The sequence below is a fragment of the Python bivittatus genome, unplaced genomic scaffold (genome assembly GCF_059951505.1).
Source record: "Python bivittatus isolate LINGU-HERP-01145 unplaced genomic scaffold, Pbiv_v1 ctg000200_np1212, whole genome shotgun sequence".
NCBI classification, from domain to species: Eukaryota; Metazoa; Chordata; class Lepidosauria; order Squamata; family Pythonidae; genus Python; species Python bivittatus.
Window position 1 is genome coordinate 13,963,307 of NW_028277040.1, and position 12,977 is coordinate 13,976,283.

The following is a 12,977-nucleotide window of genomic DNA, read 5'->3' on the forward strand; positions in this document are numbered from 1 at the left end:
TACTTAAGAAATGATTTCCATTTGGGATTAAAACTATGTATGTAATCCTAAAATGAATATGTATGTAATCCTAAAATGGACAGAGATACTCCATTTTACAAAAGTTTCCATCATGATTCAGATCTGATTCAAACATTTTGAACATGTTTAACTAGCAGAAACCAAGTGCTCAGTGTGAACTTCTTTCCAACCATCCAGGCACTATGGGAGAGTTCCAGTTGAATTTTGCTCTTGGCAAATCACTTGTGAACAAACTGGGTCTTCTCTTGGGACTGAGTTTTAGTGTTCTTTGGATCCATGTTTTTGGCTGGAGCAAATACTTGTGATACTTGCCAGGCATTCAAATGAATAACAAGTCCAGGCCAATTTTGAAATGCTCAACCATTAGCAGCATCTTTCCATTTCTAGTGGGAAGAGCAAATCTTGGAAGATTGCTGAGAGACTTCCTTTTTGATGCCTGGTTGGAAAGGATTGCAAAAACAACTTTCTGCAGGATATTTTGGCACTTTACATTCTATTCTATCACCTCAGGAAGGACAGAGGTCTCCATTATATGCAAAAAGGAAGGATATGAACCTTCCAGGACCTCCATGAATTGGTCTGCTGGAGTGTGAGGAGTGGTTTAGAACAGGAATGGGCAACCTGCCACCCTCAGATTGATTGTATACAGATGTTGGTCTAATTTGAAAAATCTTCCAGCAGTTCAGACTTCTGGCAAAATCAATGTGTCCCTCCCTTGGCAACCTGCTGGGCTGGAAGAGAGACAGATATAGATAGGGATGTTAGGGTGGGGAGAGAAAAGATGGAAGAGAGAGAGAGAGAGAGAGAGAAGAGTAGCAGGAAGTGGGGGGAGATCTCTTTTTGCTGTGGCTCTTTCTACTGACAGTATTTGTTCTCCAATTGATAATGCCCAATAAAATGTAGACCTTTGGAAAAGAAAGTATCAGCTTCACCCTAGAGATTTTGTTCCCCTCTATCTCCGATGGTTTAGCTCTTTTCCATGTTAATATCTCATGCTTTAAATGAGTGTCCAAATCTTTTGAAAATAGCACCAAGTAGTTGGAGCAAGTAGGGTCAAGAACAATAGGGCTCTGCTTCAGCAAGATCTTGTTCAAGCCCCAAAGATTTGTCTCTGAGCATATCCCTTTGAAATTGAGAGGATGGAACTATTTTACATCTAAACCCTGAAGCAGAATTGATGTTGATCTGGAACTGCATGAAAATACAGTAAAATAAATGTGGAACTTACAGGTGTTGGTGTTGGAGTTGGACAAATAGGGCAACATTCTCCAAATGGAATCTCTGGATTTGTGCATGGTAACTCCCGATCATCGCAGACAATTTCATCACAAAGAACAGCTCCTGAGTCGCACACACAAATTTGGCATGGTCCTGGTTTCCACACATCTCGGTCAGCATATACTTGGCCAAGGTGGCTGCATGTTTCTATGACTGAGAAAAACATGGGTAGGAGAGGGGAGAAAGGAAGAAAGAGGAAATATTAACTACTTGGTGTTCACCACATTGATCAAACTAAAAAAATCAGCAAGTATTAATATAACTTAAGCAAATTATAATTATGACATTGCTAAACGCTCTGCTTATATGACTTCTACATGTCAATCTCTGAGGATAAAATTAAATGCACTGAGGTTTATAATGTTCAGCTGGTGGCAGCTCCTGGCTGACCCTGGGCTTGGAAGAAAAACAGACTTGGGCCTGGTTAGTACTTGGAAGGTAGACCACCAGGGAATGCCAGGGCTGTGGGATAGACTGGGTAATTAAAACAAAAATATATAACAGGTTGGAAGTAGGCAAGGCAAATCATATCTATGGCATTGCCAAGAAAACTAGATGAACATGCATGAAGTCACCAGAAATTCAGCTTGATTCCAAGGAGACTTTATTACTCATTTGTAATGCAAGCCAGCCAGGCTCCCTAGCAGTAAATATACCTCTAGAGAAGACCCAGGTTTGTCTAGAGCTAGACTTGCTCTTCTCACTGTGTGCCATCATGAGTGACACACATTCCACTTAGCTCAGTAGGGCCAGGAACTGTGGTCATTCAAGGTTCCCTTATCAAGGGTGGGAGGAGGGACAGTGTCACCTTCAGTGACTAAGATGATCACACATGAACCAGGGAGCATGGCCGCACCTCATCATCAGGGAACTAGCCCAGTGCACTCACTTGCTCTTTCACATAATCAGAGAGTGCTATAAATGAAATCTATTCCCCATACAAATACATTTAGGAAGACCAGAGCTGATGACATTTATTCTTCTGCAAAAACCAGAACATCTTACTTTGCGTATCCTTTGAGGAAAATCTGGGCATTTGGGCTCCAGGGCTATTATTATTATGACTGTTATTTCTACATTGTAGAATATTGCCCATCTATTACTATGGTCACTTGATCAATCTTTATGTATGATGGAGAAAATATAGTATGACTTGTGCTTTCAAACCATACTATAAATGAAGTCATGCTGTGTTCTTAGAGTCAGAATGCACCAAAAGGAGTCTTCCTAGAAAGATTGAAGAGTAGCTTTTCTGTCTTATTTAGGTATTTGTTTGCTAGGTACACTGCTCTAATCCACGGTGACCTACAAAATCTTGTCCAAATTACAGTTACAGTGCTCTTCACACCAAAGGAGTAATCCATGGCCAGGAAGCATAGTATTTCGGGGGGGCTCCTTCTTCCCAGCAATTCTAACTCACCCCTCCTCCAGAAGACCTTTGGGATAGCCAGATTTTAATGGCTTTCATGAATGTTAATAGGGAGGGAGCTGGTCTACTCTTGGGCGGGGGGATGCTCTTCCAAAAAAGTAAAGCCCATCTGAGAAGGCTTGTCCACAGGGTCCCCACAGATGAACTTTCCTCAGGAAGAGACCTGAAGGGAAATTCATCAGTTTGTGATAGCCATTTTATCAGATGTGGATTGCAATGGTTGCCTCAACACAAGCTTTGCCTGCTCTTTGCTGCTGGAAAAGATCAGATAACAAAGTTGCTACACAGCTGGAAAGATCAAAGGAAGCCTGGGCAAGGTTATGAATCCTGGTCCACATATATAGATACATATTTTAACACTATCACTTTAATATTAACCTTTATACAGAAATGGTGCACTAATCTTGCATGTGACTCTTCAGGGAAGGCTAGAGCCTTTCAGCTTAGCTGTTTTGACACACACTACTTCAGTCATTTCCACACTGTTAAAAATGCTGATATAACCCCTGTTTAATTTTTATTCTTTCAGAATAAGAGAGACTGAGGAACAGAATAAAAGAAGATAACACATAAAAAATGAGGTAATAAAATGTGTTAGCACTGAAAGAGGAATGGGAATGTAGAAGTTCACTGAAGACTGAAAATAGTATAAAATACATCTTCTTAGATTAACATTTAATTGCTACTTGTAACCAATGTTTATGCTTTATGATCTGTATATTTTAGCACTGTTAACAAATAAGGTCCAAGATTTATGTTTTACTTATTCCAAACAATTTATGACATTTAAATAAGAACAACAGATTATGTTCTCAGCAACCAGCAAGGGCAAACTTAGAAATTTATGATGAAACAGTTGAGAATGTTGAACCTGAACACCTCAGGCCAATCAGGAACTGACTAAAAATGTCAGTTTTTTGTAACTTCCATTTCCCATCTATAAAAGGCAATGAGGGGAAAAAAAGAGGAGGATAGTAGGAGAGAGAAGCAAAGCTAAGCAAACCTGTGAGGAGAATCCATAACAGAAGTCACTGGGACTCACTTGATAGAACTTTAATATAAATGGGGTCACCTTGCTCAGTTAAAAGGGGAATGGAAATAACTAATACTTCCTAAATCCTTATTTAAAAATAGGCTAGGAATAAGCAGCATAAATCCCATTTGTGTCCTAATATAATTACTCACAAAAACTGAAAATACATTTGCTTGTTAGTCAGTGGAATCTAGTGGTATCCCCTCAGTGAATGGGGTAGTTCAATAATATTACTTTTTAAATATCAACCTATGAGAAAAATACTGAATATTTTGGCTTCTGAAAGGACTCCCAAGATAGCTCTCAGATTAAGGGTAGGGAAAAAAAGTACAGCAATGAAGAGAACAGAAGGTAATACGATGTTTAATTGTGGTTTTCTATTCATGAATATTACAAAAGTTACATTCATTATTTCTTAAAATGATATGAAATCCCTAAAGAGAGGATGGACAACCTCCAGACCATGGAGTTCCCTTTTCATGACCTTCAGAAACTCTTCTGACCATGAGTACTGAACCCTGATGGCACGATTTCCTGTCACTTTGAAGTGAAAAGCAAAGGAAGATGAATGTTAGCTCTAAAGCAGACCCATCATGGTTAGAAAATGACACCATCCCTTCTCCCAGAAAAAAGGCAAGCTATGTCCACCCGAACAAGATGATAGCCTCATCTTCCCAAACAAGTGATGTTCCTTGATCATACAAATATTGCCCATTCTGTGCATTGGTGGTAAGGAGGAAAGTCAGTTTAGGACTATGAGGTTGGCCTACAAAAAATCCAGACAACCATTAGATGGTAGCAGTATGATACCTAAAACTCTAACTCTAGTGGGCACCTAGACTTTTACAGACCCCAGATATAGAAGCTCTAGGACTGTTGCAGTAAAAAACTGTTGGAAGAATCAGATCTTCAGACTTAGGGAATCTAGTTATTTCTGTCAACTAAACAAACTTTAAATAAAAATTGCTGTTGATGAAAGAAAAGGAATCCAGTAATGTTTCATGCCACTGCCCAGGAGATGGCACTATTGACTAGATAGACAGCAATGTTGTAGAAACATCTGGTTGTAATGACTTTCAGCCTTGCCTCAGACTTGCTGGATATTGTTAAATTAGTTAAGAACTAAACTGGAAATGCTACCCTACAAATCTTTGAAACTTTGGCAGAACTAAAATATTGAGTACATTTTTCCAGGAGAATCTTCCATCTAGGTTAATTTGCCAACTGAAAAAATCCCTGCTAGGCTAAAATGTACATCTTTATGTCAGCTCATTGTAACATAATGGCCTGTCTATTGCATATCAACAGTTCTTTACAGGGAAAAACTAAGCTAACAATCTTTCTAAAATAATGGGAAGTCAGTCCTGTAGCCTGACTTTCCTGTATCTAGACTTGTGGCTGCACGGATGAAACAAGAACGTTACGATTAAAGAAGGGCTGATTCTGTATTCTGTTTTGTTTTAAGAAGCGGGTAGCAGCTTTAAAGTGTATTCAGATAACAGGAAACCATTTTGTATTTAATGGCTACTTTATTATGTACCAATGGGAAGGATTAAATGATGGGCTGATGAATTCTGTGACAAATGGCTTTAGGGATCAAAAATCTGGAAACTCTTCAGGTTGTAAAGATGGATCATGAGAGATGAAGAACTTATTTCCCTGCAGATGTTGCTGAACTACTGATCCCTTCTCATTAACTACCAATTTCCCTTCTCATTAACCATGTTGGTGGGCTTCTATAAGTTGTAGTTCAGCAAGCTCTGAATGGCTATCTAAGCTTTCTGTTCAGCCTGATTTAGTAATTCCTAGGGGGACCGGAGGATGGAATCAGGAGCCTAACCAGGCAAAGGTTCATCCTGCAGACTTGATTTATCAACCTTGATTATTGCACAGTGTAAGGAAAAGGACACCGCAGGCATTTGGATAGGGAGAGTGGGGGAGCAGATGACAAAATGGGTATCATCTTTGTGAAACTCCGTCCCTTTCATACTTGTGTCCCAATGTTATACGAAAATACTTAAGGGGCAGAGCCTGCATTGTGATGTCATGACATACATTTTGTCATTTTTGCATCATCACAGTTTGTACCAGTCACCTCTGGAGGGAAGTATAAATATCAGCAAAACAAAAGCAAAAACCATTGTCCACCAACCAATACAGAGTTTGGCATATTTATACTTATTTATCTCGGGGTAATAACTTCCAATTTAGGGGCAGGAGCAGGGCCTTTGTGTGCTCAAACTTGGAAATTTTGGAGAAATCAAAGATGAATGGTCTTGTTTTGTGCTGATATTAGCTTTATTCCTGGCACACCGTGTATCACCCAAGTTGTTGTCTATAATTTTCTTTTTAAATAATGATGGGAATTGCTTGCCAGCATTTGTGTAAAGAAATTATATGTTATTGAACATCTGGAAGACATTTCACAAAACATAAAGAGGGCGGGGGGGTTGTTTTTATTTTTAGTATCAGAAAATTTATGTAGCATATTAACATTGCATTTCATAAGTTTTCAGAATTTAATGATAGTTTTCTCTAGGGAAGATTTGCTCTCCTTGAACTCAAACAAAGGAAATCAGAAGTGAAGTATGCTTTCCTGCATGATAAGTAATTTGTGATAGAGTGCCAACACTTTTATGTATGCCACTAAAGGAGCTTTACAGTGTGACAAAATCTTTACAGCGTGACAAAGCCATGTTTGTTTCTGAAAAACCACATTTTATTTTGTTCATTAATGAAACAATGCAAAGTTCTTCAGGGACAAGAGGAAGAGAGAAAGAGCAATATTTTTTGTTACAATGATGTTAACTATCAGGGCTTGATTTGCACTTTCTCATAGGACATCAAGTTAGGGATGCTTGGTGAATTCATTTCTCCCATTGTGAAAGGGGAGGAAGAAAGAGGAAAGTGATTGGATCAAAGTCAATCGGACAATTTCATGCAGAGAAATCACATGTCCTGCTTTACATTCCTGTATCTGAAGGGTGGCCCAGTCCAATCTAGTTTAAAGTTTAAGAACCCTAAGATGGAAAACAAGGGTCTGGAAATTCCCATCAACAGGGGGTTCCTGGGGAATAGCCAAAGCACATTCACAGGTCCTATACCTGTGATGGGATTTTCATTTAAGGTACTACAATTACACTTACATTTGCTTATACCTGCTTGGAAGCTAGAGGACCAGCTGCTGGGCTTTGCAGAAACAAGACCATTTAAGAAACGAGTAGCAGCAGCTGTAATATCAGCCAGCCAGGAAGGAGCAGGCAAATAAAGGACTTATCAGGCATGAAACCGATAAGAACACATACTATGCTTGATCTTAGCTTAAAGGCCAAGGCTGCATCAAGTGCCTAGGAAGGTTGCATATTAATCGCTAGAGTCTCCTTCAGTGCTCTCCCTCTTGGGAGGAAAAATGGAAATGATTTGGGTAAATGCTGGAGGAAAAATATACTGCCTCATCAAATACTTCTCTGTGTAGGTAGAGTAGGTAGGCAGAATTCTGGGTACAGTTCAAACTGCTGGTGGTCACCTCTAAAGCTCTACATGGCTCAAGGTCTGGAGATCTTCAGGAAGTCTTCTCTGGTTGAACCTGTCTATCTGGTAAAGAGATGGGAACTAAGGCATGTTAAGAGTTCTTCCCCCAAGGAAATGCCATCCACAGGGACCCTGTAGTTGAGCCTTCTCAGTGATGCCCTGTTGTGGAATAGCTTGTCAAATGATATCTGAACCACACCTTTTTTCTCAGTTTCAAAGAAGTTGTGAAGCCACAGCCTTATAGGAAAGCGTTTGGGAGAATGAAGATTAAGGGGTGCTAGAACAGTTAGGAAGGGCTGTTTTTTTTATTATGATGATTTCATGTTAATATTTTTCTTGCTTGTTATACTCAGAGCCATTTGGAATTGAGTAGCATAGAAGCTTAAGTAATAAATATATTTTCTTTTGCCAACACCAAACTGTTATTTTATGTACGTGAGGGAAGAGGATTCATAAATTAGCAGAATTGTATGCTTTTAGGATACCTGGAAACTACCTCAAATTTGTCCATGAATGAATGTCAATTGCTATTGAATCTTGGAAGAGATTTATGTGTGCATTATTAATGGTGGACTTTTTAATATACCAAACAAAATGATGAGATTAAAATATATGTGTCTTCAGAGTTTGCAGCATGAGTCCTATGTTAGTAGTTATGGCAATGTTTACAAGTAAAGCTAATGCATTTGTTCCATATTAAGATTCAAAATAGAGCAATGCATACTCTCAAAATGAACTCACTGAGTTGCTGAGCCAAAATACAGAATGTTTTCAATTTGGGGGCAATTAGGTAAGTGCTGAGTGCAGGAAACTGGAAACATTTTGCTCAGAGTGACTTAGAATGAGACATGAAGAAATAAGTATTCTCACAAGAAGATGACAGATAGATGCCCCTTTACCCTTCTGTAGGTAACCTACGCATGATGGGTATTTTCTTCCTTCTGAGCTGCCAACAGATAAGGGAGGTGATAGCTAGCAAATGAGAAATCTTAGAGGCATACAAAGAATTCAGCAAATCACAGCTGCTGTCAGAAAAACACGTAAGATGTTCTTTTCATTTTATTGAACCTAACTGATAAACACTGGCTAGGCAACATGGTGTCTCTTTTGGCACCTGCCAGACTCTCTTCTGTCTGGTTTCAATTTTTTTCCTAGATTCCTTTAATTAAAAAAAAAATAAAAGGGAAAAACTAGCCTTTCCAATGTGAACCACAACTTCTAGTCTTGTCTTTATCTGGAGCTGCACTTGGTACCTTGCTTGGGGGTAGAACCTCTTGGAAAGCTGAAGAGAGCATAACAGGGCAGGCAGAATGAATGGCAGGGAATCCCTTCACCATTTTGCTTTCTGGGAAATTTTATGGCTGGCCAGCTGCCTTAGTTTGGCTGTGGCTAGTGAATATGAAAAGGAGCTGGGAGAATGCATGGACTAATATTACTCCCCAGGCATGGACTGCGTGTTGGCTGAGCCACCTGGCATCCAGAAAGGGAGGAGCAAAGAGCAAACATGTGTTGCAATGTTAACTCTGCCTTTTATGTTCTTGTGTAAGTCATCCTCTAACCCAACCTACATTTCCTTCCTTGGACTTTTACAAACTCCCCAATCCCATGTTTTCTTTTTATAGATTTATATATCATGTCTAATACCTTTGATATCATGTGAGTGGGAAGAACTATCAGTGACTTGATTGAATTCTCTATCTCTTTCCTTCAGTGCCAAGGTGGACCATGATTTGTCACAAATATGAGCAATCTAATTAATGAAGCAAAAATCTCAAATTTTAAATCTTGTTCTTGATATTTTAAGTGGCCTGATTAAGGATTAATGGGATAGCAACCCCAAAACTTTCAGCAGTTATTTTTGCTAGAATACAGACTTAAGTTTAGAGTACTAGGCAAATGTCTCATCTGCAACCCCCTAGCCTGATGCTGATTAGATTAATCAATATTCTTAAGCCCTTCTGTAGGCTATGTGTGAGAATCAAGGGTCAGGGAGAAAGTATGTTAGAGTAAATGCTTATTTAAAACCAGTTTCATGACGCTGAAAGTTGCTGGCCAGAAATGGTCGACGCTTCAGCGGTTCGAGTCCAGCCTTCGCGTTAAACAGGGTGAGCTCCTGTTTCCTCCCCAGTTCCTGTCAACCCAACAGTTCGAAAACTTACGTGAGTAGATAAATGGGGACTCTCACTCCAGTGGGAGGAAAAATGCTGGCGGCGCCTTGCAAAAAAGGAGTTGGGAGCAGTTGCTGGTAAGCGCAAAAAACCGTGCGCGCCCGAAAAGGGCACGAAGCAACGGAAACCCCGCCTCCTGCACTCACCAGCTGGGCTCTGCTCTAGGAAGGAGGCACTGGCAAACCACTTCCGAAAAACAGTTGCCTTGAAAACTGCAAGGACTCGTCCAAGCAGTCACTGCAGGGTCAGCAATGACTGAGCGCAGACAAAAAAAAAAAAAAAGCTTTATTAATATAATTGGTAGACTGATCAAAATGAGATACTTTACACAGTGAATAGGTAGCCAAATGACGCACCCCATAGAAGGTAATGATAGCCAGCAACTTAGGCAAGAATTCCAAAGGTTGCTGGCCCTAATGACTATAAGTTATACCCAGGATCAGAGACAGTATATTTCTACATATCTCTACAGAGTTGTTGGGAGTTGAGCGGCATACAAATGTGATAAAGAAATAATTAAATAAATATTACATGCCAGAGAGGAGGGGACCAATAGAAGGTCTTGCTCTCATGAGCATCCGCATATAGGATATGATTGGCAGCTGCAAGATACAGGAGGTTGGACCAGCTAGCCTTTGATCTGACCCAAGAAGGTTCTTCTTATCTTCCTGGTTAGATGCATTCCAGTTTAGAAATAAGATTCACTGGGGTTAATGGTCCATATTCCTAGAGAAATCTGTAGGGGGCAGAACCTGGGGGCTATACAGAGTTCATTTTGAAATTCTACCTATGTTTACTGAGAAGGAAGTCCTGTCTTTTAGAAATCACTGCAGACTGTCTGCAAGACTTCTAATAAAGCACTTTACATCTCTGAGACTTTTCCTGGCATTTTCTCCACAGCTGTACATCATTCTTTCCATTATGGCCTAACCCACTATGCCTGCATACCAGAGTTCAAACAAATCCTGGCACTTGGATTTCTGCCTAGCACTTGGATAAACAAATTCAACTGGAAATTCGGTTGATTTCAGTGAAATTTACTTCCATGTGGAGAGTTCTGTAATGGCAAGGTCCCCCCCGCCCCCCCAGTATGGCCAACTGAAATCTCCTAATCCTGATTTATCATAGTTCATCTGTCAGTGTAAGAACTACATAATCATGATGCAGAATGTGTTTGTTTTATTTTGCTAGTAAAAAAGAAAGTATCCTTACTAGCACTGACTTCTCCTGATCTGGTCACAAGATAAAGAAGAACAAATAAATTAAATAATTGATTGGAAGATGCCTCTACTACTTTGTAAACTTTCTTCCTTCTGAGAAACATTTTCTGCTGATCAAAATATAAAAGTGAAAGCAACTTACAGTTTAATCTTAACACCCATTTGGTTCTTTGCATGTTTTAGTTAACATAGGCATGATTCAGAATTCATTTTTAACACAAGGAACATTAGATTCTTCTTTCTTGTTTTAGGTACAATTCACCAAGTATTTGTGCCAGAAATGCTTGTTCTATGCAAATCGCAAATGATACTTTCAGTAGCATACATCTAAGAATGGTTCTCTGCCATGCAGCTCTGCACTTGGTTTATTATTTAGACTGAACATGAGTGACACCAATTTTCTAGTAGGCTGCTCACAGAATTATATTCTTTCAACCCCCAAACTGCTTAGCTTCATGCTTGTAAAAGCAAATGAAATAATTAGTCCTTACAAAAAGTTTGAAATGCGAGTGATATAATAAGAAATTTGTCTTTTATGGGAAAGAAACAGAAAGGAGACTCTGGGCCTTTATTCAAAGGATACTTTGCATCAACATACATTTTATAGTGATTACAGTGGTGCCTAAGGATCAACAAAAGCTGTTTGAGAACATGAGAACATGCAGAGCTATTCAAACTTTCCATGGGTAAAGTTCAGGTCAGGGGATGCTCCATTCCAAAGAAGAGGAACCAGTTCCACTGTTTTCTACTTCTCCCCAACATCATCTCTCATGACGTTCCAGGAGAGGCAGGCCCAGAGGACTGAGGTGGGAGGAATCTGTGAAAATATCTCCTTCCTCCAGTCAGTTACTCTGATGAAGCTTAGCCCTTCTGCAAGTGAAAAAGCAGAATCCTTCTACTCTGTGGTTGAAGTCAAGGAAAGTGCATCATGCAAATGAAACAATAACTTTTCTCAGCTCTTTTCCAACACTTCAAGCAGTTGCAGTAAACACTGAGGGGGAGGGATGTGGGGGTAAATGTGGATCATCTCCTGATCAATGTGCTTTTGAAGTGCACCTAGGGAGGGATCTCTCCATGTGAACTGGCACCCATTTGTATGAGCAATGGTTCACTTCTGCTGTTGAAACAAGCATAGCCAATAGATCATATCCATTCCTGCACATGATCATTATATGCATTTCCAATACGTGAAAGTAGCTTGAATCATCAGCCTGTGATCTCTGGAAACTAGAGACTCTGATACATTCTATTGTCTGGAACAAACAGGCTGCATATAGCACTCTGAGTCTCCAGCCCTATGCTTGTTTACTTGTAATTAACCCCAATGGAGTCAAGTAACTACCCTCCAATACTCTCATGCAAATATGAATTTATGAATGGCAGGACAGCAATCATGGTTACTTTCTACATGAAGAAGACAGGAACATATGCCTTTCAGTTTATATTGTTAGCACCTGATTGCTTGAAAATTTATGTGACAATCTGATTGGATTGATTACCAGCTGACTGTACATTAAGCTAAAAGATTACTTTCTACCTGTCACCACTTTATGGTTGAGGAAAGCTACAGAAATATTAGTAGGACACTACCTCAAAGAAGTCAATTTGTAATGATTAGCAATAAAAGAAGCAATTGCCAGGTAGAACAACTTTTTAGTAAAAAGTACATAAATATCTGAGGAGGTCAAGATGCACAAGTACCTCCAACATTGCTACAGTATTAATGGAGCTCCTTTAGAAAACAAATTGAGCCCTTTCCTTCATTTGCAAAAGACACTAGAATGATTTAAAAAGGTAACATTATGACATTTAGTACCACAAGTGCTTTAATAATGATCAGCAAGTTGTAATAATAAACCACAGCTCCAACAAGAGATATATCCTAGAGATATATCCTGTAAGGCACCATGCACATCAATGATGCTCTATACATTTAATTTATTATATTATTACTACTACTATTTAATAGGTCTTCAATGGCCTTCATCTATTTTACCTAAAGACATTCACCGTACCCATATTTAGAGGCAGTTCATCATGGAATGCCAGTTCTAGGAACAAACATACAAGGAAGCTCTGCCTTTCATATCTGCTTGTAAATTTCCCAGGAATATCTTACTATCATTGCTGGAACCAAGATACTGGACTAAGTGAGATTGTATTGAGTGCGTCAGGCAAGCATGTTTTTATGGTTCGCCTCTCATGCTGGCTGGCAGCCCATGGAATGGAAAACACTCCTTCTTCTTTCTGAGCAATCTCTAAATCTCCAGAGGTATGGGGGATGCTCCGGAAAGACA

The 12,977-nt window shown here is 39.4% G+C and overlaps 1 protein-coding gene across 1 annotated transcript in view; it reads right to left on the reverse strand.

Moving 5' to 3' along the window:
- Positions 1 to 12,977, reverse strand: part of COL3A1 (collagen type III alpha 1 chain) — a 69,545-nt gene that overhangs the window by 46,081 nt on the left and 10,487 nt on the right. Inside the window, exon 2 of the mRNA XM_007431151.3 lies at positions 1,250 to 1,452. Within this exon, the coding sequence (XP_007431213.1) occupies positions 1,250 to 1,452 (203 nt within the window). The remainder of the gene's footprint in view (positions 1 to 1,249; positions 1,453 to 12,977) is intronic.